The 16,234-nt window shown below is 35.9% G+C and overlaps 1 protein-coding gene across 2 annotated transcripts in view; it reads left to right on the top strand.

Moving 5' to 3' along the window:
- SLIT2 (slit guidance ligand 2) overlaps nucleotides 1-16,234 on the top strand; it is a gene marked incomplete at its 5' end in the record, with an annotated part of 255,849 nt that overhangs the window by 147,845 nt on the left and 91,770 nt on the right. For both annotated transcript variants that reach the window (XM_084203836.1, XM_084203837.1), the window contains 3 exons: nucleotides 8,625-8,696; nucleotides 12,567-12,638; nucleotides 15,368-15,531. In XM_084203836.1, coding sequence (XP_084059962.1) covers nucleotides 8,625-8,696; nucleotides 12,567-12,638; nucleotides 15,368-15,531 — 308 coding nt within the window. The remainder of the gene's footprint in view (nucleotides 1-8,624; nucleotides 8,697-12,566; nucleotides 12,639-15,367; nucleotides 15,532-16,234) is intronic.

Below are 16,234 nucleotides of genomic sequence, written 5' to 3' on the forward strand. Positions count from 1 at the left end.
TAGTGACTTGGAAGTTCATGGGCAGGTTTTGAATTTTCTTACGGTTTCTAAATGTGGAAATATGTCAGTTTCCAGATAAAGCAAAGCAGTGACTTTTCTACTTTCTGTTCATGGTGCTAAGGCAGTTTAGTGGATTGAACAAGCCAAACAACCTGAAGACTGTGATGAACTTCTGTAGTAGGAAACAATAGGTTAGGCACTCAAAAGCTACAACCCCTGCTGTAAGCCAAGGACTCATCCCTTAAAAAGAACCAGCAAAGACAGAGTCATACAATAGTAGGTTTAAGAAAGACTATGGACCTTCCAGCATGATGCAACTGTGAAAAAAATGTGACTGCTATCTTATGTGGCATCAGTAAATATAGGGAAATATTAAGTTATAAGAGGCTTTCGTGTTAGTCCTGCGGAAATAATTTTTATTAATTGAAGTTGCCAGTGCTAAAATAGAAAGACAAACATTCTAGTTGTGCTGCTTTGAAAACAGGAGTGTTCTGTGATTGTGAGGGGAGGGTTGTGATGTATCCTCAGTCGGAGAGTATGGACTAGGAAGCCCTTCACTTTCCTGTCTGCCTGTGATGGAATCCACTTCATTCTGCTGCCTGCAGCACTGCACACAAGTTGGTGAGGAAAATGTCTTTTTGAAGATTTAGCAGAATGCCCAAGAATTTGGCCTACTACCATTCTTTCCTGCAATGAAATTCTATCATACCTCAGTGGAAAAAATCATTATGTTCAACTCTGTTGTGTTCAAAAACAAGCAAGTGCTTGTGATTCTCAAAGTAGCTTAGTTACTCTGTTTAATTAACAGTTTATGAGTTTTTATTCAGAACTAGTTCCCCCACTATGCATGGTCAAAAAGAGGTTTGGCTACAAACCTCTTTGCATTTTTCTGAATGATCTTTTCCATTTGAAAATTTATTCAGTGACAGAAAGGAACTTTGGTTGTAGAAAAAGCAGCATCATTGAAAATATTTTAGTGACAAAGTAGTAGTTTAGAATATAGGTGTACTTATATATTGTAAGAAAATTCCAGTTAAAAGCTGCATTAGGATGCTAATCTTTATCTGAGGTACTGTTTTTATCTTAGTGTGAATTTTTAAGCTAAGGATCCTGAATTATGTCTGAAACTTGCATAAACAGTAGATGTGTCCTTTAAAGTGTTTTTCTTTTCAGGAGATAATTTTAAAAAGATAAAATCATAAACACCATAACATTGCCACAAATTTCAAATCATATCTGTGGCATATTTTTTAATTGAAAAAAGAGAGAGAGAAAGGAAAAAAAGCCATCAAACCCCTAATCTGAAAATTTCAAGATCTCTCTAAAATCACTCTGCGGAATGACCAGCGAGTTCATGGGGTGAGTTGGGTGGATTCTGTTATATAACTTGTTTTGGCTGTTGTGCCTTTCCAGAATCTTTGGTGAGGAGAGACAAACCCCAGCCTTCCATCTAGCCTTGGTCATTACTTAGAGAAGAAAGGTATAGCAAGAATTTTACAAGTTGTATTTAATTGTTCGAGAAAATTAAGGAGACAATCGATAGGTGACAGGTATAGAAGGCATCACTATTCAAACAGGAATTGAACTATCTGTCACGAGGTTGTAGCCAGCTGTGTCAGTCTCTTTCTCAAGTAACAAGAGGATAAGAGGAAATGCCCTAGAGTGGCACCAGGAGAAGTTTAGAATGGATATGAGGAAAAAAAAATTATCACCAAAAATTTTTTTAAGCTTTGAAGTGTGTGGCCGGGGGAACAGATTGTGTCACCATAGGCTGGAGGTATTCAAAAATGTGTAGATATGGCACTAAGAGACAGGATAGAGCAGTGGGCTTTGTAGTGTCAGGTTTATGGCTGAACTCCATGATCTTAGAGGTCTTTTCCAACCTAAATGATTCTGTGAATCTATGAAGGTGATTAACCTCAGGTCCAGGAGCTAAGTACTTGTATATCCTTAATAAGAATTGTCATCAGCAAAATTCCATATTTGTTCTAGTTTTGGGCATTTGTTCTAGAAATAGCCTAGTAGCTGAGCATAATGTTAAAGATGTAACTCCTCCAAACTCATCTATGAGATAGGTAAAGGTGCTAAGAGAAAAGAAACCTGCATTAGAGCATATTGTTTTATATATATATATGTGTGTAACAACAGCAATTACATCAGTTTCAGTTTAAATTACTGAGCCTTTTCTTTAAACATGGGATGACTGATAACCATCCAGAACAGTAGCTCTATTAAGCTGTTTCAAAAGTGGTCAACAAATTTCACAGAATTTGACGTGATGAAGTATTTTATGTTTCTGATTGGAGACTCACCATTATCTCATTTCTACCAAAAACCTTCCTTCTGAATCAGGAATTGGAGTATTTTGGAAAGCATCTTATTGTAAACTTCTTAGTCTTTGCAGAGCAAAGGGAATGAGGTGTTTACTCAGATAATCTGAAGGAAAGTGCTTCCTGTAAGTCTGATAATACCACTACTAACGTCCTGCAGTTTGTTAGCTCTAGAGTCCTCTTGCTGTTTCTCAGAAGCTGTCTAGTTTCCACAAAACGCATCCATGGTGCTTTCTTTCTGGACATCATCATGCTCACCATATAGATGCTGTAGAAGATAAAAGCAAAATGAGCAAGACATTCTCATAATGTGTGCAACACCCTTGTAGTAAAAAGAATAACAAACCCTGAGAAACATTCAGGCTTCAGAAATGTAATTTGTATCAAATTAGAATTACCCATTTTCCAATTTGTTATGCCTTTTGTCTTATAGGTGAGAAGAGTTTGGCTCTGTCTGTACTCTCACCTGAGGCAGTTGTAGGCAGCAATACCATCCCCCCTTTCCCCTCTCTCTAACAGCCAAACAAACACATTTTTTGCAGACCAACCCCATATGTTACCTGCTTCAGCCCAATCCTTGTGGCCCTGTTTGACTCTGTCTTCTACTGGGGAGGCCAACACCAGGTGCCATTTCACAAACTCAGAAGTCATCTCAAAAATGCCAGTGTCCCTGGCTTCCCTCTCACCAATGCAGCCCAGTTGTTTGTAAAGTATTAAGTTTTTCAGTAAAAGTGACAAAAATTGAGGGATGCTTATGTTGTAGTAGCTCTCCAGACTAAAAGTCCAGTATCCATTATTTTGGCAGTTCAAATGAAGAAAAATATAATATCTACAGTCAAAGTCTCAATTTTTCTATTCAAGGGAGTATGCTTGAATGATTCAAAGAGAAACACACTCTATACACAGCTATTGATCTGAGACTTGAGAGCAATTAGGGTGAAATTCTGGAAATATAATTCCTAAAGTTGCCCCTACCTTGCAAATTTTTCAGGGAGAAGTGTATTCACCAAGACATTAGATTCTTCAGAGAACACAGTGACACCCACTTTAAAAAAAATAAACAGAAATTATCATGTAAATGGTAAACTAAACACAGATTTTTTAATAGACATGGTAATTAATGTTTCTTAACCCTCACTGGCGACAGTACTCACACTGAATGTGAAAGATTCTTTAAATTTTCCAACATCAGGAATTTTGTTTGTATTTAAGATGGTAAGAAAATGCTTTAGGTGCCCAGATGGCAAGATTAAATTGGGTTGTTTTTGAAGCTGGTTGAATTAGGAAGAAAAATAACTGAGTTACAAATTTAAGGCACCACTGAAAGAAAAACAGTGCTATGCGCTCCTTTTGAGTAGATTTTGGCCTTATGACTTTTCCATTTCAAGTGTGTAAAATTTTATAAGATTCCAAATTTCTCTTTCTCTGGGTAATCAATGCTTGGCAGAGGATGGACAGGGATATACCAATATCATGGTGGAATTGTGATGCTAAATACATGCAATCTCAAATGTTATCAAGAGTAGTAGGGCACATTTTCATCACATCTCATGCAAGGATCTTGTGCCCTGTTTTTCTTGTCATGCTCTTGGCCTTTGTTTTGACTGCTCTCTTCTTTGTGTTCATTTATTTCCAGCAAGTGGAGGAGACTGTAGCTGTCATGCCAGGGATAAAGGCTGCAGAGCCATGTAGTGGCTTCACACATTAAATTGCCTGGGAAAATGAAGAATTAGTGAAGAGGGAGGCAGTCACCATCATCCAATCTAAGTCCTTCCCATTATACTAAGCTTTGCCAAAACTTTGATTGATACTATTTGTTGTTGCTCTTATGCCTCTTTTATGCTGATTATGAAACATTTAAACCTGCCACTAGAGACATAAATGAATTTTGTATTAATTATTTTTGGGAATGACTGGACTTTTTTTAATTTCAATTATTAGTAGTTGAAAAAGAGATTCCTGCTGATGTCCTCATAACTTACTTCTTCTCAGATCATGCATAAAATTCCACTGCAACTGGATGTATAGTTGTCTATTCATCTGTACAAGTGCTGTTCTAAATGCATTGCTTGTCTAAGATATGCTTAAATAATCTAGAATTCAATACAGGAAATTTCAATTGGACTGCTAGTCTATTCAGCCACCTGCATTGCAAGTTTACATAGAGAAGGATTTCACAGGTGTAGTGAACCATATTCTATGTATGCTTGGGATTTTTATTACAATAAAAAATAGCTCTGAGGCCATGAAGGAAAGAATAGGTGTACTTTTCCAGTGCCTCCTGAGCCTGTTGTTGCCAAGCAGGTTGGTGACCCTGCGGCTTTTGGGGAAAAAAACCCAGCTTGTTCTTACAGATAGTTAGAATAAATAGCATTTCAATACTATTTTTGAAGTTTTGTTTCTTTTTTAAAAGTTATTTCTTAATAATGTGATAATATCTTTGAATCACATAGCATATGCATTTTTAATTTTGTATACATCCTCCTTTTGATGACATTCTTCTGTTTAATTTTTACTTCTTTTTTTGGTATTATTTTCCTCCTGTAAGATAATTCTGGGATTAACCAAGTAGAGTGCTAGACAATTTTCAGAGGACTGAGCAATTGAACTGTAAACTTTTTTCTTTCTAAAATTTCTAGTTTGTTCAGCAAGTATGCATTACTTGGATGTAAATATTAACAGTCATGGGAAACAAGCAGTTCTTTGAAGTTTGATAAAAAATAAATAAATTCTGGCATGATTTTTTTTACATAATTTTTAACTATTTCCTCTGAAATTACTGATTTGTCTTGACATTGAGATTGAGAAATAAGAAATAGGACCACAAAGTGTCCTCAAACTGTGAAGAGCAGGAGAGTAAAGCAGACAATTGTTTGAATTGTTCCAACTTTCACTTTCTAGGAATGAGTAAAGGAGGTTTTCTCTGTCAAGAGTCAGATGACAGATTTTTCCTGTATGAGGGTAGTAGCTTTTAAATGTATGCAGCATTTTCTGTTCGTCATTAAATGTTCTTCTTGTGGGATAACAAAGTTTATTTTAAGATATTTATTTATCATTATCTGGTAGATAACATATGCCAGAAGGAAAGAAAATATAAGTTAGCAACATGTTTCTACAGCATAAGAGCTACAAATATAAAGTAAGTTATAAAGTAAGCATATTATTAGTTGAATGCTTATTATTCTTATTAGTTCTTATTGCCAAACTCACATAAACATTGACATTTTAAGCAGCAGTAGATTAATTCAGTTAGATTATTTCATATACGAAGTACCCAGGTGATGCTGCAGACAGGGGTGTACAATCCAGTTTTACACTTTGTGTTGGTGTTTAGTCTGTGATGATGGAAGGATTTTGAATGTGACAACTGTTGTTTGGTATCCTGAGCTTCACAGGAATGGCAGTGCTGAAGCTTTCTGAATGTTGGAGGCAGAAAGGAACAGCAACTTTACAAAAGCATGGGGAGATCCCTCATAGAAAAGACCCAAAATGGAGATGGAGCAGGCAGAAAGATGATAAACTGGGGAGAGGGGAAGGATGACAATGGGCCAGAGTTGCTGGTCCATGTCTGGTCAGTTTTGGTTCTCAGAGTGTTCTAATAGTCTGAAAAGAAGAACAGCTCTTGGAGGAAAAAAAAAAGCTTTCTAAGATGGAATTAGGGTTATTGGTATACTCAATAGCTTAATGGTGAGAAAGGTTTCATTATGGTACTGGAGAATTTTATGTGTGGTTTTGAATGTGATACTAAAAATAAACAAAAGAATGTAACTTAAAATTAGATTAAAATATAATTTTTAATTCCTGGTATTCTTGCTTGTACTTTAAGACATAGCTTAGTACATACTTGCTACTGAGAACCAGTTTTATCAAAACACACAATCACATTGCTTCAGTATATCTGTTAGAAGGACATCATAAGTTAATCTTACACTGGTTATAACTTCTAATAATGTCTAACTTTCCATTTGGGTCGTATATGTAGCGTGGGTATCCTTACCCTTAACCTTTACTTTTACCATAAATTGCTATTAAAGCCAGTCTTCAAAGTCATGTTCCTTTCATAGCTTAAAAAATAAATGTAGATATATAGATATATATCACACCAATTGTTCTTCATGGTGTGTGTCTAATCATTTTTATATCATGGTTGTAACTGATGGAAGATAATATAAAGCATAAAGATGGTAGCATCTTTCAAAGACAGTAATTTTTAAAACTAGGGAATATTTTTCCTCTCCCATCTGCAAACTTCCCTTCCTCATGCTGAAACCAATTCATTAGTTCAGTGCAAACAGAGTAATCTTTCTGGTAAGAAGATTTAAATGGAAACAACTCACCCTTCACTAAGGTAGGGATCATGGTCACTCATTAAAGGAAGAAGTCCAAAAGTTTTCGGGATCACCACAACTGCTGCCAGTGTAGCGGAAGAAATCTGCCTTTGAGTTTGTGTAGGACAAGATTTGCTCAAGTGCTTTCTCGGTTTTAAAAGATTTTCCTTTGTGTGTAATGTGGATGATTTAGAAGAAGCTGTGTCAGCACTGATTTATACACTGACAGCTAAGGATAATAAGATATGGGCAAACATACAGCTCACCCTTTTACAGATTAACCTGCAGACTGCATTAGGCAAATTTGATGGCATTAAAAGATTTTTCCAATTTGTCTGGAAACAATTTCTCTTTTGTATTGTGTCAAGGGTAACATTTCATGCCATTGGAGTAATTTAAATAGCTTTGATAAATTGTTCAAGAGGTTATACTGTGTATATATTTTACCATTTTAAAATAAAAAGGCTATTAGCTTAATTGTTAAATGAAATTCATTACTAAAAATTGAAGAAGCTTAGAAAGTAGACCTAAATATTCCAACACTGCAGCACTGGTGTTGTAATATTGCACCAAAATGATTAAAGATCATATTCAGCAACTGATAGTTTGCATTTAGCTTTCATTACACAGAAACACAGGCACTGTTACAATTATGACAATATTTTATTCCCTTGTAGTAGTAATTCAGATGAAACTAGAAGAACTTTATAGAAGTTGGTACATTACATTCAGCAGTGGGTCTGATGTTTTATTAATAAAGTAAAATGTTATCATATATTCAGAAAAATCACAGAAAATGCTTTAGTAGAAGTGTCATTAGCCCTGCTAGCTAATATATAATTGAAGACAGAAGGGCAGAGTTCATTTGTATTTTGTTCATTTTCTTAGTATTGTTCACACACATTTACTCATATATATTATTTGACACTGACAAGCTACCAGCTTGGAGAAGTTTTTAAAGTGGGGCTTTTTATCATCTTTGCTTTGCAAGTCATGCCCTGAAATGCATAAGACATTTCAGTATTTATAGGAAGGGTTCTATCAGTAGAGAAAGTGTGATTTTATATCTTCATGGTTGTTAATTTAAGCAGACATTTTTAATTGAGCTATATGTGCTGTATCAATGTTTTGAATTGAAAAGGTAATAATCATTTTCAGAGAAACTAATCTAAATTTTTCATAACTTCATACTTATGGATTAATAATGTATGGGATGGATTGCTGAGTTTTACGTCTAGAATCCGAGCGCTCCATTACAACATAGTATCTGCATATAATTGCAGACAGCACAAAGTCTGTAGAAAACCAGATACTGAAGGTTACAGCAGAAACACTTCTTTCATTTGAAGCAGAACTAAAGGAGATAAGTAAACAGGTCTGCAAATGCCTCGGACACTGTTATGTAGACATATTCCAGGAGGTAATTACTGTAAATCCCCTGCATACCCGGGGGTAACACCTCCCACCTGCTCCAGGCATGCACACACGCAGGGAGACCCCTCAAACTGGTGTCTGTCCCCGGTCCCTGCTGCGGCGGGCGGAATTAACATGCAGCTGGGCTGCTCTGATAAATGGATTCTGTTAGGTCACCGAGGGGATGCGTGTGACATTAAGTGATTTACCGTCCTTTACCTTAATGAAATTGTTTCAGCGAGATGACGCTGAGAGCTTTTAATGGATAGCTTTTCTTGATGTAATGAAATTGCATTCCTTTGGCATTTAATATAAGGTGCAGTTATTATTTACTGGAGCTTTCCCAGCGCTGCTGTTCTGCGCAGCCAGTTGAGAACAAAAAGGGATTTCGGTGGCAGAGTGCAGGCCAGCGGCAGCCTGAGCGGCGGCAGCGATGGCCAGAGCCTTTCCGCTCGCCTGGCCGGCCTCTGCCACCCCTTCGGGAGGCTTCCCTTGCACCTCGCCTTGCCAGCACGCCTCTCCCTTACAAATGCCTTCCTAATCTGTTTAACAGGCAACTGGATTACAACCAGATCAGCTGCATTGAGGATGGGGCGTTCAGGGCTCTGCGTGACCTGGAAGTGCTGTGAGTATTCCTTGTATCTCTCAGTTGTAGTGAGAGCTCAGTGTCTGGGGAGTGCTAATGTAGCAGCTTATCTGCAAGCTGCAGCCTGGTGTCAGGATGCTCTAGTGAAAAGATGTCTTAAAATAATCCACTGCGATGTGCTGTAAAATGGTAAGAAGATATGGAGAGGCATGGATACTCCTTTACTCTCCAAGACAGCCATTAAACATAATAATAATAAAAAAGCCATTGACAGAAACTGTAAGAAAAGAATATATTCAATTTTAAAAAGGGGGAGGGCAGCACTATTAATGAACCCAATTAATTTTGTACATTATCCATTACTGTTGATGTACTGAACGTTTCAGAATTGCTTTTGTTGTATACTCATCATCAATTTGATCTTTTGATCACTGAGACTCAGTGTAAAGAACAATATGCTATATCTATTTGACAATCTGGATGTTTTCAAGGAGGCACTTTTTAGCAAACATTACTGCTACATGTGAAGATGTTTAGCATGTCCATGTCTATAGCTTCTTTTTAAAACATTTTAAATTATATGTGTGTAGATACATTTGTATGTCAAGGAAGATATCTTTTTTTGTGTCACAGAAGATTATTTTTGCAACACTTCTTTGCATACTTTTTTTTTTTACTTTCTTCAAGTGGCTATCAGTGAGGTTAAAGGTAACAAAATTATCATCTCAGAATAGTTACTGTAATGAGCAAAGTGCCTTAGTTCTCAAAGAATCTAAGGCACAGGACACATTCCTGAAATATTTGCTCTGTCAGTCAAAATGACACATTTTATTTGGATTTTCTTCATTTAGAAAAATGAAAGAATTTGTGTATCAGTGAGTTACTTCATGTTAAGTTGAATCACACCTGATAAATCACAAATTGCAGAGGGTGAGGAAATGGGTTTTGTTGTGTTTGGGTTTTTTGTTGGTTTTTATTTTTTTAATATTCTGAAGAACAGAAGCTTCTCTGGCAATAGTGTCTGCACGTCTAAGAAACCAAAGAGTATGTGAGTAGCTGGTGGTAAAACTTTTCATTGTTAAACACTAGTTGGTTTTACTTACGGGTGAATGAAACTGGAAGCCAAATTTGATATATTTTTTTTACTTTGCAGTCATAGAAGAACAAGCCTATTGTTAACTCTCTGGTATAAAGCCATGTAAAATATAGTGTAGGTTCAATGCTACATCTAATTGTAAAGTTGATGATTAGTTGTCTGTCAGTAAATGTGATGTTCTCTGAGATTTTTATGTTTGCAACTCTTATATGTGACACAGAGTATTTTTTCCAATGATGGCTTAATCTGCTTACTATGGTTTGGTTTTAGTTCTTTTGTTAATATCAGTCTTTCTTTACAAGTGCAAGGGTTAAATGTTTATTAAAAATAAATAAATCAAATGTTTTCTGCATTTCTTAATGCTTGCAATTTTAGTGTTCTTGAAAGGTCATCCTTGCAGTTGAGGTCAGAGGTTGCAATTTTTACACCGATTTCAATGAGTGGAAAAAGAGGAAAGAAACTTCTAAAATAATAATCTGCTGAAAACTAGGTAGTTAGAATTTTTGTGAATGAGTACAGATAGTTTATTAGCATTGTTCAAATGCATGGTTGAGTGCTGTCTTGAATTATGTTATGTGAGAAAAATTATGTAAAGATTCATGGCATTTTAGGAAATTGAGATAGATATTTCAAACACTACTGAAGGTTTTGTATCTAATTAAGCTTCCTTTACAATATGGCTTAAATAATGAACACTGTGTAGGTCAGACCATACTGTATATGCACTCAGTAGCAAATAAGACTGTGCATATTGTTTTCATTTGGAATCAGCTGAGCAGAGAAAGTGGGTATTATTTCAAACTTCAAGTTTGAGATAAAGCTTTTAAGTAGACTGTAATCCTGTTTAGTAACAGTTTGAAATGCTTACCAAAGTAACAAGTCTTATAATTTGTTTAAATAATTGTATAATTTTAGAGGCTGTTAGTGTTAAAGATACAAAATAGCCTGAATATTCCTCCCCATGAATTTCTGGGTTAGTTTTCCTTTGTCTTTTTTTTTTTTTTAAGGGAAATCTGCCGTATTTGGGAAACAGACTATGGGGAAAGTATAACACTGACATGTTAAAAAAATGGAAAGTGTCTACAAAATGGAAACAAGTCAGTCATCACAGTCTTTGCTATAGTATATAACATTTAGGTGAAAAGCCAACTTTTTTTAATTACATCTCTGTGATGAACTCAAGCATTTCTATCATTACAGAGAAAAAGCTATAACAATAATTTAATTCCATATGTACCTCTTACATCTATTCCTATATTTAGTTTTCTTTACCCTGAAAAAATTAAAAGCTTATATATACAAAATAGCAAAGCAAAAAACAAACAGCCAAAATTGGAAATTAAAACATTTGTAGATTCTCTTACCAACTATGGAAATACTGACTGATTTCCCTTCACTGAAAATATATTATTTTAAAATCTTGTAAGAAGTTATGCAGGAAGAACTGTGGTAGCCATCATTTACCATGTGGACATTGTAAGAAAACCCTGCCACAATTTACTGACATTTATTCATTAAGGCACCTTTTGTGGATGTATCCAGTACACTGGCCATTTTTTGTTGGTTTATTTTTGTTATATTTTGAAAAGGGGCACAGTTCCTTTATTTACTTGTTTGGGTTATTTTTTTTTCTATTATTCTTCTTTCTGTTTATATATCCCTAAGAACACACAGGGGAGATCCCTTATGCACAGCAAAGGAAAGATTTAGTACATGGAATGAGTAAGCACACAAAGGTAAAATGCTGCACATTGCACCAGTAATTAATTGCTTGGTTAATGTGGAGATATTTATAGTCTGATCCAGGTCAGGGTGCTGTGATTTTACCTTTCTGTGTCTTAAGATCAGACAGTACAAATAACTTGTTCAAAATAGGAACAAATTACAGTTTTTGGTTAAAAATAAAAAAAAAAAGAAAAAGGAAAATACTTTCTTTTTCAAAAGGGAGAAAAGCTTTTTTTCAGTGGGAATTATTATTTATTACTGTTCTAGTTACACAGAGCTCATTATCCATTCTGCTCAGATGAGTAATCTCTAAGTCAAATCTGTAAATTCTATTACTTGCTTCCTTTCTTTGGAGTAAAGCTGGTTTGCATTTTATTTGCAGCCTAAAGACAATATTTAACTGCAAGTTAATTCATAAAGTTTCTGAATCTTTACAAACTACATGTAATGAGTATAATGGGCCTGTGTAGCCAAGAATTAGCTAAGATTTGTTTCCAGTTCCTATCTCCGTTTCCCAACACCTTGTCTAAAATATTAATTACTAGTTTGCTGAAGTGTTACATTTCCTGACTCCTATCATATTGGAAACTCCCCTATTGTTCATGCAGCTCTGGATCATCTATAGAAACTCATTCCCTATAAAACCAAGCGCAGCCCAGAGTTAATATTTTCTAAAATTCTCAGGAAAAAACCATTCAGCTCTTGTATCATCCATCAAAAATTAGACTCTCAGAAGCTAGAAAGAGAAATCAGTATTCTAGAACCAAGACATTTTCTCCAAGGACTCTCTCTTTTACTTCACAATGTCAAGTTTGGCTTGAATGCCATAGATGTTCTCAATATTGGTGGAAGTTCCTTTTGAGTGGATTCTAGGCTACTGTAATCTCTTACTTAGGATTGGTAATCGTAAAACCATGGGTTTTTTTTTTTTTTGAGATTCAACAGGGAGGAAAAATATAACAGGGAGCAGGGAGTTTTTTCCTGATACACATCCCTAAAAACAGTACACCATGAGTTTCATTAGCTGTGCCTTTATTAAATGTGACAAAACTCTTACGGTGTTAATATGCTTGTTCTTGGCTTTGCAGCACTCTCAACAATAACAACATCACTCGACTATCCGTGGCAAGTTTCAACCATATGCCCAAACTCAGAACATTGTGAGTAGTCCCACTGAAACTGGCTGCCATTTCTATAATTTTTATTTATAGTCCTATTAAGTTTTTTCAGGGATCTATCAATACATATGCAGGCAAAGCAAGCATAAGCTCAAATAAAAAATATTGATGAGGCTGAGGAGTATGAAGTCTCTGTGTGTGTCTGTGGAAGCTCATTCTGAAAGGTAAACCTAACAAGTGACCCCAAAGCTACACGTGGGGCTCAGGAGATAAAGAAATTGTATCCTTTTCTGTCAGCTTTTTTAGGATATGAAATTAATAAATATTTAAATCAGTTTCATGGCTTCTTCCAAAATGGGATTTCCATAGTGCTGTATTCAGTGACAGAAAAGCTTCACCTTCTCACCAAAAAAGGATGAGGGCAGGGGGAATTCTTCTTTCATGTTACAGCTATATAAAGAAGTAAATTGATGTTTTTTGAAAGTCAGAGATTTGTTTTACTTTGAGCTTTTGAATGGGTCACATTTCATTTTGGAACATTGGAGATTCTTTGATTGACTGTCAAATGTGATAAATGGGAAATCTTTATGCTTTTATTACAGTACTGCTAGCAGACCTAATTAAACTAAACTGGCTTGCCAACATTCTTTGTAACATAAAATTATAGCATCATCCGGTGGTGCTATTATAATTAAAGTTGTGTCAGCATTTACAATCAGGTCCCCATTTTTAGAGGTTATGACTTTGTCAGAGGAGCACTTCAGGCTTCTAAAACAAAGCACAGTGAAAAGACTGTCTGTGTATGCAAGTCATACAGGCTGGAATTATGTCTTGGTATTTTTATACTGACTACAAATAAATCTTGATTGTGTTGACTGGCAAAACCAGGTTTAGTCCAGAGACTCACTTTTAAATAGTTTTTCCAGTGAAGTGGGAATTAAGAATGAATGGGATGTTTCTATCAGAGCTCAAGAGTAGCTGTTACTGTTAAAGAATTACTTTTACAAAAAAACCTGTCTAGTTTCTGTGACCCATGTTGAGTTGCACAACTGTTCTGAAATCAGTAGGACTATTCACCCAGGTTAACATATGGCTTGTAACTGAAGAACTTCACACAGGTGAGTAGTTCTGTTGATTTCATAACAGAGTTGCAACTATTCTTGCTTGGACAAATCTGATAGTACTTGAACAGGGCTGACCATGGGCTTTTGGTGACCTCAGATAGAGTTTGATAATAGAATTTCATTCTGTGCTTTCAGGCCCAGTTTTGAAAATGTGCAATTTGTACTTTTTTTAAACTTTCAAATACAGTTTCTGTTTTGAACCATAAAATAGAATTAATCGAATTAGTAATATTTACATTTTCTTTTCTTTGAATATTTCATTTTCTGAAAATATATTTTAGAAACAAAATAAAATGGACAAACAGAATCCTGGATTATGGCTGTGAGATCCCATTTGCAGTCAGAATATGCTTGTATAACTATACTGATTTCAGTGGCATTACTTCTGATTTGGGATGGTCTTCATGCCTACAGCTGGCCACAGACACAGACTGTGGTGAATGCGTGTACTGTATTGTGAGCTGTATTTGCAAAGCACCCACCCAAGAATTAGTACAGGAAAATATATTGCCTTTAATTTCTAGTCATTTATGGGGCAAAAAGGTGATGGCTAATATTTTGGTTTATGTTGGTTACACATTTCATGTTGCTTTGCAGATTTATTTTCTAACAGATTAGTTAGACTCTTTGTCTGCATTCTGAATTTCCTGCACTTCCTGTCCAGTTATTTAGTTAGGAATGAGCACCTCAGCTAAAAAGGACCAAAATGGCATATCCCTGTTATGGATGATCCTGAGTAACGATTTAATTTATAGCTGTGGACATCCTTTATCGTACTTTAAGAAAATGTAAGAGCCAGAGAAGAGTAATTTTCCTAATTTAGTGAATACATTTGTCTGATATTTTATCAATGGCAAAGTGCTTTTTGCCACTTGGCAAGGAGCCATGGTCTTGTGTCAGACCACACCAACAAAGAGACAACTTTCTTAATTCCATCACATGCTTCCATTTGGTCTTTTAATTAATTTCAAGGATTGCTTAAAGTGTAGATCCCTAGCAGCCAAAAGCAGCTAATCCCATTTTCTGCTATTAAACAACTAGAGAGGAAATCAGAAAAGAGATGTGAAAGAAGGTGCTTTTTATTGAGTTATTACTCTATCTTGTTCAGCAGAAAATGAGTATGACCTGCAAAAGGGATCTTTCAGGCTGTTTCTATAGAGACTAATAATGGCCAGACTTACCGATACATCTAATTGGAAACAAAATCTTTTATTAACTCTTTTTTTCTGACATTATAGTACTATCACTCTAGGGCAATTTTCTTGAGATATTTTTGTCTTACTCTCTATTTATGGAGATCTGGACTAAAAAGTCCTATGTCATCTTTCAAGCTTTTGTATATTTATTTCTTTCTTTTAGACAAGGAACAGGAAACTACGGAAAAGTTAAATTATTAGGAAGCCTTCTTTTTTCTTCCAGTTAATTAGACCGCAAATAAAAAAGTAATTTTGCTGCTTGTATAGTTTTATTTATTAAGTTGTAACTCTCAGACTTCCAATGAAAGATGTAAAAAGTTAGTTCCTCATTAACAGTTTTATTAATAAATGGGCAGCACGGTTGCTTGCTGAATGGAGGGCTGGGCGAACTGGCGGCTGTCCCGTTTGTTCTTCCTAACTGGAGAGTGTTGCCGTGTTTGGTTCCGTGCAGCCGCCTCCACTCCAACAACCTGTACTGCGACTGCCACCTGGCCTGGCTGTCGGACTGGCTGCGGCAGCGGCCGCGCGTGGGGCTCTACACGCAGTGCATGGGCCCGTCCCACCTCCGCGGGCACAACGTGGCCGAGGTCCAGAAGCGCGAGTTCGTCTGCAGCGGTAAGAGAAACGGGCTGGCCACCGCTCCTGCTGGCACCCCAGGGCCAGCTGCCTGTGCTGCGCCCTGGCTTTTGCAGAATCCCAGCGTGGATGCTTGTTAAGAAAAGCCTGACCGTTTTTATTGGTGTTTGTGGGGGTGCTCGTGTCCTTGCCAATTTTGTGTGAATGTGGCATTCGCGTAGATTTTATAGCCTTCTAAAAGTATAATTGCTGGGGAGAGATACTGGATATTAAATAAAAGGTGTGCTAATTGAGAACATAAACCTGTTAGTAATAAGGATTTTTTAAAAAAACTTTATAGGTATATGTTCAGTATATACTTGTTATTTTCTGACTTTTAAATATTACTCTGTACCCCTAAGTAACTTTCTGAATTTTATTGTTATGCTCTAATGCGTAAGGGTATTTTTTATGTGAAATAATGAAATGACTAACAGTTCATTACTAATCACATTTTCTCTATTCAATTTTTTTTCCTTTATTTGTATCTTCTAGATGAGGAAGAAGGCAAGTTTATCTTTCTTATTTAAATATTTTTACACTCAGATTGAAAATTTTGTGTAAATTTTGTCTACTGTTTCAAGTTTTGCCAAGAACATTAAAAACCGGCTGCAATATTGCTTTCTTGTCAGTGGTTCAGCAGGGTTTCTCCTACTGGTTGATTTTCTGCAAACCCCCAGAAGCCCATTGCCAAATATGCCAA

Source organism: Fringilla coelebs (assembly GCF_963513975.1).
Source record: "Fringilla coelebs genome assembly, chromosome: 4".
Lineage (NCBI taxonomy): Eukaryota > Metazoa > Chordata > Aves > Passeriformes > Fringillidae > Fringilla > Fringilla coelebs.